General features: G+C 39.5%; 1 protein-coding gene across 3 annotated transcripts in view; it reads left to right on the forward strand.

Moving 5' to 3' along the window:
* Nucleotides 1-1160: 1160 nt before the first annotated feature.
* Nucleotides 1161-15340, forward strand: part of Ank3 (ankyrin 3) — a 321653-nt gene continuing 307473 nt past the window's right edge. For all 3 annotated transcript variants that reach the window (XM_027931178.2, XM_071611239.1, XM_071611240.1), the window contains exon 1: nucleotides 1161-1368. In XM_027931178.2, the coding sequence (XP_027786979.1) occupies nucleotides 1255-1368 (114 nt within the window). In that variant the 5' untranslated portion in view covers nucleotides 1161-1254. The remainder of the gene's footprint in view (nucleotides 1369-15340) is intronic.

The raw sequence follows: 15340 nt of genomic DNA on the forward strand, positions 1-15340 counted from the left end.
ACACACAATAAGTCTTTTCAGTGGAACATCATCTTTTTATTCTCCTTGTTTTCTTGGTGAAATTGGGGTTTCTTTCCTCAGGTCCACGTGTTTTAGGCCCACTCTGATATTTCAGCAATTTCTTCCGAGTATTGTGTGTGTGTGTGTGTGTAAATGATTTCCACTTATTAGATTCTTTCCAGTCTGTGCATCCTCGCAGAAGACAAACCGGCAGGCTTTGAGCACTGCTGCTGCTTCACTTCACATAATGAATATTCAGAGGCTGCAGTCATTGAGGACTCAGGTGGCAAAAATAGTAAGGTGATTGAAGCAAACCCTAACATGAAAGCCAAATCTGCATTTCAGTGACTCGAACTCTGATTACAGCAGATTCAGATTCCTCGTTCTCTGACCCTGGGACCACATGAGAGGAGAGTCCTGGGGAACCTCCTATGAATCGGGCATCTGTTCCATACACCAACATGCTCCACGTCTTTCTGTATGATGTGTTGTAATCAGTGTGTTGTTTTTAAAAGACAACAAGCCCTTCTGTAGCCCTCTCCACAGAATGCATCGGGGCTGATAACAGCATAAAGGACGCACTGTTGAGACCGGCAATGCATGCATTGTTTTCCTCATAATGCAGTCAGGATCGCCATAGGAAAATTGAGCATATTTTTTTGAAGTCTTATTTTATATATTTTTGTCACCATCAGCAGTTGAACTAAAGTAGGAACTGCTCCATTCTATGACGGGTTAAATTCTGCTCTGTGCTGATCTAGTGGTGATGTATAAATTGCAGCCCTTTCTTTCTTTTTGAAGGATTCTAAAATAGTTTTGGAGAATCAGTGCTGGATTTTTGCTTCTGCATGTGTGGTGACTCTTGATTTTTTCCCTTTGGAGGAGCATCCTTTGCAGCATTCCCCCTTCCGAGGAATCACTTAGACACTTCCAGCTGGTGGCAGGGGATACAGCCATAATACAGCTTCCTCTGTCCCAGCTGTCTCCACTACGGTAAATGCATTACGATGGCTGCACCCGTGTGTCGAGGCTCAGGTGAAGGAAGGTGTAGGATGGAGTCTGGACCCCACCGTTTGGCTTTCTAAACGCTTCAGCTTCTCCAGCATCTCTGCCTTTTGAATGTCTTCCTGCTTCCAGTCAAAGGCTTTTCTCCAGTGAGTGGGATGCTGCTGCACGCCTGATTAAAGGTGCCTGAGGATATCACCTTTTACACGGAAGCCCTGCGTGCTTTAACAGGATCTTTTTCAATGCATTATGGCTCATGCAGCCTCACAATTAAAGAAAAACAGGGATTTAGAGATCAATGCTGAAGAAGAGACTGAGAAAAAAAGAAAACATCGCAAACGGTCCCGGGATCGGAAGAAAAAGGTAGCTATGTATGACAGAGCTCAGATCTTGCCTAGATTCTTTTTTTTGTTTTAGTTTCCTCCTGGCATCTGTGAGAAGCGTGAAGGGGGTCTTTTCACATGCTGTATAGAGTGTCAATCGGGTGTGTAAATGGGGAATGGATGGTCTAGCCCTGTAGTGGAGACTGGCCACAGGCTGGGCATGGTGTGGACAGGCAAGGCTTTTCTCCTGGGGAGGGATTGCAGGGCTATGCGGAAGGTGTGTCTCACTTCACAGAGGCACCACCGGCATGTTTCCACAACACAGGAAGGTGCTGGGAGGGAGTTAAAAAGTAGTTTCTGCACAGCCGGTCAAGGTTAAATGTACTGCGGTGACTTAGTTTTGAGGGAGAGGCCAGAGAGTCAGGCTTTGTACTTCTTAGAGGTCTGTCTCGTGGAAAAGGAGCTTTTGTGCTGGAACTGTGTCACATGCATGCGTTTCTGAGGCTGATCTGTGACCTTAAAGACGTAGCAGAAAAGTCATTTCCTGCTTTGCTGCTTTTCCTCTTTCTTTCCTGGCGCCCCTCATTTCTATAAGGTGCTTTTAGTTTGGTTGTACAATGGGAATAAGCTGCTACAAATAACTTTCTGTTGTGAAATAAAGCTGAAACCACATAGGTTTGCATTTGCCTGCTGGGTGAGTGATTATCCTAAATGCAGGAATTCCCGTGACATGGCCGGGACCTGCAGCCTTTAGCACTGATTGCTTGAGCTCTGAGCTCAGGCATGGATGATCCCCTACTGAAACCCCAAGCCAGGGGGGGAGAACAGGGAATGTGTTTTAGGTCAGTGGTGTTTTTTTCATAGCCAGAGAGTACTTACTGTTTGGAGGCTTTCCCTTAAATACAACTGCTAGGGACTGGCTGGGAGTAAGGCCCCAAAGCACCTTTGCCTCCATGACAATTAATCAAAATGGACTTAAACTCTGTGATTTAAATATGGAAGTCAGGTCATAAAGCATTTTTATGTGTCTTTGTGAGAATCCCCAAGGGAAAGATATTCTTAATTTGCCCTGAGCATTGGTGCATGTGCCTTATAAATGACATGCAAGTTTCATCTGCCACATGTACAGGAGTGACTATGGCTATTTTTGGTCCCTTTGCCATTTTCTTCCGAGTTGGTGTCTATAGGAGAAGGCTCTCCACCTCATGGCAGAGCAGACTTTGAGAGACTGAATTTGGAGGACTGTATGTTTAGCTGCAAGATGTTAAATATAGATGGTTCCCACTTTGATATGCTTGTAAATAAACTTCTTGAATACATTTTCAAAAAAGTGCAAACTTGGGGTAAGAAGTTGTATGCAGGCGTATTCCAAAGCCTTCAACAGCCTGGTGGTTATGAAATGGCCATGTCTTGCTACATTCTGCTCTAGTTTTATCATATTAGGTTTTTCTTGGGGAAGGTCACTACTGATTGCCCTTTCTCCACACATCTCTGACCCCACCACTCACACCATGATAAACAGGCTTCTAAGACACATAAGGAAAGAGACGTATATTTGTATAAAGATACCATGTCATCCTTGAAGTCGACACCATGTGAAAGAGTTGTTAGCCTTGCCAGGCTTCAGTGCAGCAGTGTCCTGTGGCAGCTTTTGTGCCTGGGCCCCTGTTTGACTTGGAAGCAAAACAGGGCAGGGGTGAGGCAAAGGGTGTTTCAGGACTCATTGAGCTGAAGCTAATGCTTTGTGGACCCAAATGCTTTGTTATGAATACAACAGAGCCTGTCTAATGTAAATCTCTTAGCAACCAGAAGGAAACATGGAGAAATATCAATATCACTATTGTAAATGTGCAAACGGATTTAGATGTTCTCAGAATACTCATGAAGTAGATCCAGAAAGTGGCTCATGGATCACACATTCACTGCTGTTGTCCTCATTAACTCATAACATAGTATAATAGGTACAGATCAAAGATCCAGTGTGTTATGCCAGGTGTAGTGTTTGTAGTCAAATTACTTCATCGACTACTTTGGTACAGAGTTAAAAATTCAGTTATTTTTGAAGGCACATTCTAGACTTCTTTTAGTATTACAGCATATTTAACCTTTAGTCCCTACAAAGTGAATTGTTTTGACTCTGAGTTTTTTTTTTCTTCTTCTAAGATCCTAATTAAGGCCTGTGGGCTACTTTGTTCTATAATATAGGCCCCATGCCAATAGAAAAAAAAACTGCTTTTAAATATAATTTTCTGGATTATTGTGGGGATAGTTGCTCCTATTCCTATGCAGAAGTATCCTCTAGGATCTTTGAGTTACATAAAAGTAGTTCTGAGGGTACTCATAAAAGCACAAAATAGAAAAGTTTAGGAAGTATCTAAGCCTCTATTATCTACTAGTAGTTAAAAGTGTGTGATTTACAAAATAAAGAATTTGGACCATGGCAATCTTGCAGTTTAGGCTGGGTCAAGCCCCAGATGAACCTGTCTTGATGATATCTGTATGACACAGTGTTATACACTAGGGACTATTGATAAGTATTATAATCAAATCATAATGTAGACAGCACTGGATTCACATTTCATCAGGTTCTTAAACTGGAGAGTTACAAGAGTTACAGAGTGTCTATGTTGAATACTCTAACCATGAATAAGTAATTACCAGTACCCCCCCAGTATAGAGATCTTCTAGGAATTTATAGTTAGTTGAATTTTAATAAAGATGTATTTTATTCTTGATACAACTGAAGTAGTGTCAAGAAAAAAAGAAATCTTCCCATTGGTTTAAAAGAAATGCTTCTGGGTAGGTGCATATTTTGATTATTTAAGTGCTTTGCATTCAACCCAGGGCCTTGCTTATGCTAAGCACATACTCTACCACTGAGCTACTTACCTGACCCTAAACCTTCATCTTTTATCACCAATTTTTCTGTCTTAAAGGAAAAATAAAAAGAGGTTTTAATGAGTATGTAGTTTGAAACAGCTTAACAATGTATTTACAAATATCTCTTACCTACAGTTTCCCATTGCTTTCCCTGGCTTCTTTCCATTTTTCCCTTCACACTTCTTCCCTGACGGGCTGCTTAGTCGGCAGCCGGTGGAAGATACACCAAAGAAATCCAGAGAGCCCCTAGAAGTGTTGATGCTAGGTCCCTGGCCTAAACAAACTAGAGAGGAGCTCTTCATGCCCCCTTCTTCCAGCAGGCTCCCTGACCCATCCTCCCCTGAACCCATGATGGTTTGTGTCAAAAATGCCCTTCTTGTAGTACAAGACATAGTCCCTGAATATCCCTTGTTGCCACTAGCTTCTCATGCCACATTAACTGCATATTTTGTTGTCTTTGTCATTTCTTCGAAATATATAAAATACATTTCAATTGTGAGAAATATCAAGATAATAACCTTAATATATTCAATAAATGGATTTTTAAATATATGAATATATGTTCCTATATGTTGACTATGTTTTGTCAAAAACATTTAAGGCAACCTAAGGAAATTTATACTACAAAAGAAAATATAATGGAGTTCATTTCTATGTATGTAACTGATACAGTGCTAGATACTGGGCTAAGTAGCAACTAATTATGTGATTAATATAATTTCTGTGTAGTGATGTCAAATTCATAGTTAATCAGTGGGAGAGCAGGAATAAATATTCATTGCTTCATCTTGTATTCACATATTCTTTTAGCAAACATTTATCGAGGGACTTCTGTGGACCACACATTGCATCAAATGTTGGAGACAAAACTGAACCAAGAGTAGTGGCAACAGTTGAGTGGCTCCCGTAGAGTTGATAAAGACAAGAGCATCACCCATCACCCAAGCTAAGGTCTGAAAAGTCAGTAGCTACAAGAGCCCATAGAAAGACCCCCACATGACTCTGATGGACTCAGAAGAGTCTCTGTGAAGCTAAGCCTTAGAGGAGGAGTCAAAGCAGAACAGGAACCCCATGCTCAAAATGATGGAAGTAGGAGAGGCTATTTGAATATGAGGGAAATAAACAATATTGGAAAGCTTTCAGCCAAGGAGGCATGAGTTTGTGCTAAGAAAAATAGGTGGGGGCCAGGGCATGAAGACTCACATGTGTCCCCTTATAGGGTTTGGAAACATGCCTGCTGAAAGGAGGGAGAAACTTCCATGGTGGTTGTAGGCAGAGCAGACCGTGAATAGCTTTATGGTTTGGCGCCATTGCTCACGCATCAGTGTCGTAGACAGCAGCAGGGAGAGCAGTCAGGAAGCTCTGATGAGATCCAGGCATGAGATGCCGAGAGGCTGAACCATGGGGAGACTCTGCCAATGGAGAGGGGGTGTAGCATGCGAAAGATATTTAAGGGAAGACTCAGTAGAACTTGGCAATGGATTATAGGTAGGAAGTGAGAAAGGGAGATCAGATTCTAGGGTAACTGCCAAGTTCCTGGCTTCAAGGGGAAGATGAAGAATTAAGTTTCCTGAATTTGTGTCTTTTCTCCCTGGACATTTCTTGACCATTTATTATGTATCCAAGTTTTACATTGCTTTGTAGGCAGGGGCTCACGATAACGTACAAAGAACGTGTTTTTATTTTCTCCATTTTGTAGATGAAGAAATTGAAGCATGAACGTTCAAGTTAGTTGCCAGAAGTTCCCACAGTGGTTGGTGGGAGAGAGATTCTGGTTGGGTCAGTCCAGCTTTCTGGCTGTGTTCTAACCACACCTACATGACATTAGTAGTGAGCAGCATTAATATTTTCATAGCTATACATCAAAGTCGGCTTATTTCAGAAAATCTTGTAAATCATCTATTTCTTATGCATCTGAAACTTTAAATAGATTTTGTGTCTCTAAGTAACCCACTATTGTAATGGGCCTGTTTTTCTTAATTTTTATAATAGATTTTAATGTTTTGCCTAAAGGTACTCTTTTTTAAAAAAAAAATTTTTTTTTGAAAGATAAGAATAAAAATGACCAACACCAGGACTTCAAATCCTCAAGGACACATTGGTGTAAGGACAACATGACAATGTGTAGGTGCTTGATGGTATGTCAGGCAGTGTGCAGAGGAATTCCCAGGGGATGCTGTTTCTCTCTCCCTCTGTCCCTCTCATCTGTTCCTCTCATCTATGAGTAGGTATTGTTTCCATCCCCATTTTTTTCATAGATAAAACCTTCAAAGAATTCACCTGAAATCCTGTAACTAGTCAGAGTTGGACCTAGGCTTTAATGTGGGTCATAGGATCTTGGAATCTGAGACTCTAGAAGTCTAAAGTTAAAACAATGAAGGGTTTGAGAACAGGTTTGAGGATGCATGAACTTCAGTGTTTCTTGCTGCAGGAGGTTGGTACTGCTTGACATTTCACAGGTTTTCCTCATGCCCATCAGCTAGTTTTCTGTGGCACCCATAGTATAAGGTGCCAGGCCACGTGAGGTTTCAAATTGCAACAGCTGGACTTTTGTGGGGCATGGTTGTGTGGTCCCCAATGAGATACAAGGAACCTGCTCTAGAAAGTATAGAAACTATAGGTTTATAGGGAACTTGGTATCCCTATTTGCATACTCAATCTTCTGTACTATAGTTATGTGTTTATATGTCTGGCTTACCAGGAGACTATGAGCTTCTTGAGGCCAGATATGTGTCATAATCATTTGCTGTTACAAACTGGTGCTTGCTGGGTGGGTAGGTGGGTGGTAGATGGGCGGTGGACGAGAGCCAGTATCATGCAATGATTAACAGCATGGGCTGTAGATAAGATTGTCTGAGATCAGATGATGGCACTATCACGTGTCTGTGTGACCTTGGGGAAGTTGACCTCTCTGTGTCTCTTCACCTGCAAAATGAATGTACTAAAAAGTATGTGCTTAGTCATAGGATTTTAATGAGATTTTAATGAGTTGGTTTTAGAACAGCTTGGCACAAAGGAAGAGCCTTATAGTATTGGTTGTTGCTGCTGTTGTTCAGAATTAATAGAAGAATAAATGAATTAATTTCATCCTAAACCTTCGGGGATTGTACCCATAAGTTAACTCACTGAAGTCCAGCAGGCTAGATTCCTGGGAACTAATCTGGCTGCAGCCTGTTCCACTCTTTAGAGGAGGGAGGATAGAAAAAGTCTTAGTTCACTCTGGGAAAAGTTGTAAACCTTTGTCCTTTGATGTTGCACTTTTGATATTTAGAAGTAAGAAAGTTATTAAATAAAATTTGCTGGTGGATCTGTTCCCCATTACTACCACGCTATATTTTTTCCCTCATCTGTTTAAGTATTAACATTTTCTTTTCTTGATCAGTTATCATTATGATCACTGCAAGATCATGTTAGATAGATCATACATTTATTAATGTCTGAATGTGTTACTTTAAAATTTCCAATTAGTTTTGACATTTCTGTACCCTGGCTACTGGTAACTGTTTCTTCACTACTCTTCAGACCCATAGTCCTTTCTGTCCCTTCATATAACTTGGAAGAGATATTACTTTGTGTGGGTTTTTTTTTTAATATCAATATAGAAAAAGTTTGCTTTTCATAGGTATGCTTGAAGAAAAAGCATAGGACTTGGCAAGAGTTTGCTTTTTTTCTAGTTAGATTATTGGAAAGGCATAAATTAATCATACCCCTTTTACCTGCATCTGGCCATTTCATAACATTTATGCACTTAAGGTATACCTTGCTGTAATAGGTACTAGCAACATGCAGGAGGAGACCTATGGGGCCATCGACCTTCTCTGGTTTAGATTCTACTTATAGTGTTGAGGTAAAGGACCATAGAAAGAAACAACTTTTGGTGGATCTCCTGTGTGCTGGGTGCCTTTTGCCTTCTTCATCTTACTTGACATTATATCAACACTGTCATGACATGGTGTTATCCTCATGCACAGAGGCATTAACCAAAGCTTGGGTCTGTTATACAACTTGCCTCAAGTCACAGATACAGGTGTGTTTGAAACCAAAATCTGGTTCTCAGACCCTTACCCAGGCTTTCAGAACCTCTACAGGAGTTTTCTTGGGGTTTTTGGTAATGGAGGTGCAAGGTTAATGATCACATTTGAGATGTTAGAAAACACAATTAGTAAATGATTTAACTTTCAGCAATTATTTAAAAAAATTTATTTGAAAATCTGCAAATGGACTGGGTTGTGGCTCAGTGGTAGAGCACTTGCCTAGCACATGTGAGGCACTGGGTTCAATCCTCAGCACCACATAAAAATAAAGGTGTTGTGTCCACCTACAGCTAAAAATGTATTTTAAAAAATCTGCAAACTGTGTAAACCATTTTACTAAAGTTAATGTACTTCTATTAAAAGAATTTTTAAGTGAAATCTATTCATTGAAACAAAACAAAACAAAAACTGTTGACATATGTACACAGAGTAATGTTAGCTTACATATTGAAGGGGAATGTCTAAATACAATATTAGATGCTGTTATTTTATCCAAATTTTACTCTAAATAAATATTTGTATGGAAAGATAATATTTGAAAACAACCAGTCTCCCATAAATTGGTCCAAAATCAGTGTTCTGATCTGTATAAAATAAAAGTAGAAGAATTGAGCAGAAAGCAATGGAAATGAAACTCAGGTGTTCAGCATACGGGTCAGGTCTGTTTCTGACATTTATCCCATTCACTCAAGTTTATGCTGTCATGGATCCAAAGTGGCATAATGAAATAAGATGGCCCATCATTGCCCAGTACAGAAGCTGCCTATAAAATGTATAGATTTCAATTTAAATTTAATGACTTCTAGTAAATTATTTTTTAGCCATTGGTCATCTGACTAATTAGGGTCATATCCTTGGTTCTGCATGAACTCAGATGAAGTTCATTAGAATAGGTAGAACAGAGACTACTGTTGATATCTGCCAGATCAATACCTTGGAGGTTACCAGGATGTTAAGCTTCCCAGTACCGTCATTGGAGAAGGCTGATGTATGGACTGCATGGGAGAGAGCTGGGGAAGGTGGCACACATCTATAATCCCAGCTACTCAGGAAGCTGAGGCAAAATGATCCCAAGTTGGAAGCCAGCCTTGGCAATTTACTGAGACACTGTCTCATCAGGGAAACAGCTGGTGATATAGTTCAGCGGTAGAGTGCTTGCCTAGCATTTGCTAGTCACTGAGTTCAATCCCCAGTCCTGGGCAGGGGTCAGTGAGTGATGAGAGGAATGGGAAATGGAATTAGGATATAGAAAGATCAGAAGAAGGAAGGAAGTTCAAGATCTTCTAGGTACCGGAAGTCAAGTAGTAAAACACTTATACCTGTCAATTCTTCTAGAACTCTTGTGATTTTTTCTTTTAATCCTGATAAAATACAACTTTTTAAGAGGTCTGTGCAGTTGAAGAAGGTATAAAAACAGAAAATTTTAAGAGGATTAAAAACACTAATAGTGTAGGTAAGCCATATAGAAAGAAATGGGGAGATTAAGTATCACAATTTATGATGGGGTCTGGATATAAATTCATGTTAAAACTGTTCTTGTTTAGCTATGTGGCCTTGAACAAAATTTCTCTGGGCCTGTTTCCATATTGATCAAATGAGAATATTAATTTTTAAATGGAGATACTGTAAATAAGTGCATTTCACCGGATTCCTGGCATAAAGGGAGTACTTAGCGAGAGTTTCCCGCTTCCTCTCCTACAGTATGGACTCTCAGATGTAATTGCATGACTATAGTCAAGAAGGAGGTAGTGGAACTGAGTAAGTTAAGGAATGTTCTGACAGTTTTCCTACCTCATAAGCATTCAGAACATTATTTGCAAAAATGATTTGCTGAATGAAATTTTACTACTAGTCCACCGTTCCCAAATAACCATTTGAGTCCTGCAGTTTGGCTCTTTGCAGACTTTGTAGTCCTTAGGGAATTAAATCTGTCATTTTGAGAAATACTCCCAAAGACTCATATGTTAACTACATTTTCCATTCATTAACACTGTTATTAATTAGTTTCTCTGGGTGGTTAAATGATTGCCTACGTAGATATTAAAGCTTAAGAACCATATGCACAGATGGAGGAAGTATCAAATGATTCTTTTACTTTATTTTGCTGATTCAAGTACAAATATTAAAAAAAAAAAAAAAAAGCCAGGCATAGGCATCCAGTGACTCAGGAGGCTGAGGCAGGAGGGTCACAAGTTCAAGGCCAGCCTCAGCAACTTAGTGAGGCCCTGTCTCAAAACTAAAAAAATAAAATAAAAAAGAACTGGGAACATAACTCTGTGGTCAAACACCCCAGGGTTCAATCTCTAATGTTTAAAAGAAAAGTGTAAATATTGAAATATTTATTGAACAAAAATACTTGAGCTGAATGAAGAGTCTTTATAGCTTTGATTTGAGAAGAAGCAAAATGTTTCTTTTGCAATATAAGATACTACACACACACTCTAATACATAATTCATGACCAACCAATGTATCATTCCCTCTAGGCAGAATGGCCATGACAGAGGTGTTGTGATAGCTTTGTGATAATTTGGGATTATTATGAATAATTGACCTCATGAATCCTTTTCCACCTTTTATACCAAGTTTGTGAACCCAGAGTGGCTCACTGGCTGTCCCCATTTGCCAGCAATTTCCCTTCTTCATATTTTCTCAGATGGTTACTTGCTAGGGCCACTAAATTTCTTCAGCCACATACAGCAAGTTACCCAGTACCTGACCAATTGGCCTGATTCCACAACTGCCACTTAGCTTCAACAGTGTATTTCTGTATTTCCATTCACCTTAAACCAAAAAGAAAAACTAAGCCTGAAACTAGGATGTCTTTCCTTAGACATTTTCATCATAGACTCCATCTGATTTCTTTCTTTGGGTTATTTTTTGTTTGTTTGTTTTATTTTGTTTTGTATCAGAATTGAACTCAGGGGCGCTTAACCACAGAGCCACATCTATAGCCCTTTTTGCATTTTATTTAAAGACAGTCTCTCATTGAGTTGCTTAGGACCTCACTAAGTGGCTGAGGCTGGTTTTGATCTTGTGATCCTCTTCCCTCAGACTCCTGAGCCCTTGGGATGACAGGTGTGCACCACTATGCCCAGCTTGATTTCTGTTTTTCAAAGGACAGTGAGGCAAAAGTATGGGAAGAATGTATTCATTCTTTTATTTATTAAGCTTTAAATCCTTGAACTTACCAGGTACTTCGTTAGGTGCTTGAAGTAGATTACTGTATTGAATCCTCATGGAATGGATATTATGGTCCCAATTTTCTGGATTAGGGAAGTTATACTCTGAAAATGTGGATAGCTTTCCAAAGTCCCACAGTCATCCCTGTGCCTTTCCTACCACTTCATCTTGTTGTCACCCCCAAGTCACCCCTGGAAGTACCATTTTCACAGAATACTGTACTGAGCACCATGAGATAAATCATTCCTGGACCATGAAATACCATGCTGGGGTTTTTTCCCTGCTAGAAAATCCCTAGTACAATCCTACTCATGATTTCTCTTTTTCTCCCAAAAGAACAATATACAATGGAGTCTGGCAGGTAGGAGGGTGATATTTCTGGATGTAATAAATAAGTTACTTCATTTCAAATCACTTTCACTTCAAACATTTATTAGGAAATAATCCTATTAATGGTTAAGAAATGTAAACATAATAAATTCCCCAAATGTTTTTATCTATGTATGGGGGGTGCCTGAGATTGCACCCAGGGGTGCTCTACCACTAAGCTATATCCTGGACCCTTTTTATTTTCACCTTGAGGAAGGGTTCTGCTAAATTGGTGAGGCTGTCCTCAAATTTGCAGTCCTCCTACTTCAGCCTCCCGAGTAGCTAAGATTACGGGTGTGTGCCACACGCCCATCAAGTGTTTGTATTTTTAAAGATAAGTAGAAAAATCATTTTGTGTTGGCTGAATTTGTTGGTTTCTGAAATGCATCTCTTCGCACATTTGCTGGGGCCTTCCATTTCATACTCATAATTTTTATGAGAGAACTGTGGGAAAAGCTGGCTTTAAATAACTTACTCAGCTGGCCTCAAAAACAGTCAAATGTTTACAGCTTAGATTAGAAATTAAAATGCAATTTGTAGAAAGGTAAGAAATTAACACTGACATCAAAAGCTACTTCAGATGACATTTTTTTTCTAAAAATATTTGAATCACCATGGGCTTTGCCAGGATCTTTTCTTTTTAGCATAGAAAAGACCCCACATGAACTGATATTTGTTTACCCTTAACAATAAAAAAAGGGTGAATGAAAAGTTTAATTTGAGGGAGGGGACTTGACAAAAATTAGAATTCTCAAAAATTTTTATTATTCAAAATTAGATGTCTTATTGGTTTTGCTAGTAAGCCTCAGTTTGAAATTATAGCAAACCTGCCAACAAGAGCCAGTTCCATTTACAGTAAAATAATTGGTAGGTCTAAAGGTTATTGTCTCAGTTAATCCTTGAAAGGACCCTTTGAGTAAATTGGCATTATTTCCATTTTACCAATTAAATTCAATTTCCAAGTTTTAATTTTTTTTATCAGTAACAGCAAAAAGTATAGGTTGAACTTGAACCCATGGCCATTGGACTCCAAGGTTTCTCCTCCACGCTGCCCCTGCATTTCATTATTATGCTTGTAAATTGTCAAGCATATAAGATTCTGGTGCTTAGGGAAAGTGTGTACTTCCATTGTTTTCTAATCAGTTGTTATATCATTTTTCATTTACCTTTCATCATTACTGGTGATGTTCATGCGTTCTACATATTCAATACTAGGTAAAGAGGGCTTTTAAAATAATGAAGTGTGTGATTTGAGCTTTATGTTTTTATCTTCAGATGTTACAAAGGGGTGTTAAGTACTATTGTAAAACACACAGCAATTTTGAATCGGGTACAGAAAAGATCAGGGTTGTTGCTTGCACCATGGATTTACAGTCTGAGGAAGTAACATTTATCAAAACCATAATCTTGAATAATACATTTTGTTTTCTATTAGTAAATCCCTCAAATATCCAGTCATCTTATTCCCAGCCTCATGTCTGCCACCTGGGTGGTCAGGACTCAAGGAGACACAGGACATGCTGGAAGAGACACAGCTTCTGAGGTCACTGAATGTCTCCCTGGCTGCCTCCCTTCTTCTTTAAGGACCTGCTATCCCTTGAAGCAGTGGCTGGATCACTGAAACCTGACTCAATAACATGATGAGTAGACTTACTTAGTTCTGTCAACACTCAAAATACATTTGCCTGCCCTTAACAGGAAGATAACCATATTGATGTTTTAAAATGCTGAGTGTAATTAATTTCTTTACTTTGAAGCATGACCATTGTTAATGATCCCTGCTTTACGATGCCTCTTCAGTTGGAGTCATTCCCTGCTGTCTAAAAATAAATGGTTTCATTATGCACATTTATTCCATCTACATGTATTCCAAATAGAATTAATATATTAATACTGGGAATCCAAGCAAATGAAATTCACATATTCACTTGTCTTCATTACTATAGAATTCATGATCCTGATAACCCGCCTCAATTCCAGTCTGTGGATTGTTTCAAAAGGTTTTGAATGTGCCTCATCTTATCTGAAACTGGATCTTTGAGAGTGACCAGGAATGTATTTAAAAATGCATGTTTCCTCTGCTGACAGTGTTATGAACTGTCAGCCCTGGGCTTGACTTCCTGTCGTCACATAGGGTAGGAATGGTAGCATGATTTCCTGCTTCTTCATGTATGAGTCCAGATCTTGGTCTTTCTCTTAGCTTCCCACAGAACAGCCTTGTCTTAAGTGGCCCCCATTGTAATTTGACTTTATATAATATGTTTCAGTGGATTTTTCCATGGGATCAGATTAAAATTTCAGTGGATTTTCTAGGGGAGAAGATTAAAATACTTATCTACCCATCCATTTGGCCTCTGATGGGCATTATGTTTTTATTTGCTTTCTGATGGATTAGTAAGGATTTTGTTTGTGACAAAGAGCAAGTACGCTAATATCCATTTGGCATCCTTGGGTTTGACCTGCTTTCCTGGAGCTTCATTTCAGCTTTAGTGGAGCCCAACTTATTAGGCTGTTCTGTCTGCTCATACAACTTAATCTGGCATAGTTTTGTTTTGTTTTTAAGTAAGTGCTGCTGGAGATCTCTGAAATAATAGGAAAACTAATTTTTGGAGACTCCAAGGAACCAGGGAAAGGGCCTGGGTGGAGCTGTGGAGTCGGTCAGGCCTGGGTTTGATTCTTGACACTGTCACTTCTTTTTGTGGAGTTGCAGTCATTTAACCTCTCTGAGCCTCTGTGCCCTCATCCATAACAATACCTACCACGAAGGGATGTTATGAAGACTCAATTAAATTGAACCTGAAGTGACCGGCACAATGCAGTGATTCAGCAAATGCTCATACCTCCCACTTCTTTTTCCCTGGTGCACATGGAAGAAATGAGAACTTGTTTCATGCGAAGTATATTTAGTGAGACTTGTCAGTTAAAATGGGAAAGTATATTTACTGAAATGAACTATGAGCAGGAGGTCAGTAAATAAGTAAACGGTAAGTATATGTCTGCATTTATGTTGGAGTGTATATTCCAAAAAGGACAGTTAAAATGAGAACCATATTTCCATCAGGAGGAAATCCAGTCTTTAGAACAGAGGCTCAGGTTCTAGAGAGGTGCCCTGGCTTTCCATGCTTTCCCAGTAAGGTTCTAGTTTCTTCTGTAGAACCCAGCCTCTAGTGCAGGTGTCTCCATCAGCTTGGTGGATTTCTGAATCAAGTTACGAGCCAGCCTTTATTTCTTAGGGCTTCATGGGTTTCCCTAGGCATTCCCATTGAAAGTCTCCCCCGGCATCTGCTGCTAGACTCCCAGCAAAAACACTTAGACGGATATTGTCAGCAAAAGTTCTGTTCTAGTGACTCTCAGAAGACAGCTTTGGAGCCAGTATCTGATATGCAGTTTCCCAGGGACAATTAGAGAGAAGTAAGCAAACTGCTGACAGATGGGGTTTCTTGCTAAATATTAACTGTCAAGTGAAAGAAGACTTCTTCAAGAACTTTTGAGACTATTTAATACCTGTTGTGCTACTTTAACTCCCTACTTGATTATGTGTAATTTTT

The sequence above is a fragment of the Marmota flaviventris genome, chromosome 4 (genome assembly GCF_047511675.1).
Source record: "Marmota flaviventris isolate mMarFla1 chromosome 4, mMarFla1.hap1, whole genome shotgun sequence".
Lineage (NCBI taxonomy): Eukaryota > Metazoa > Chordata > Mammalia > Rodentia > Sciuridae > Marmota > Marmota flaviventris.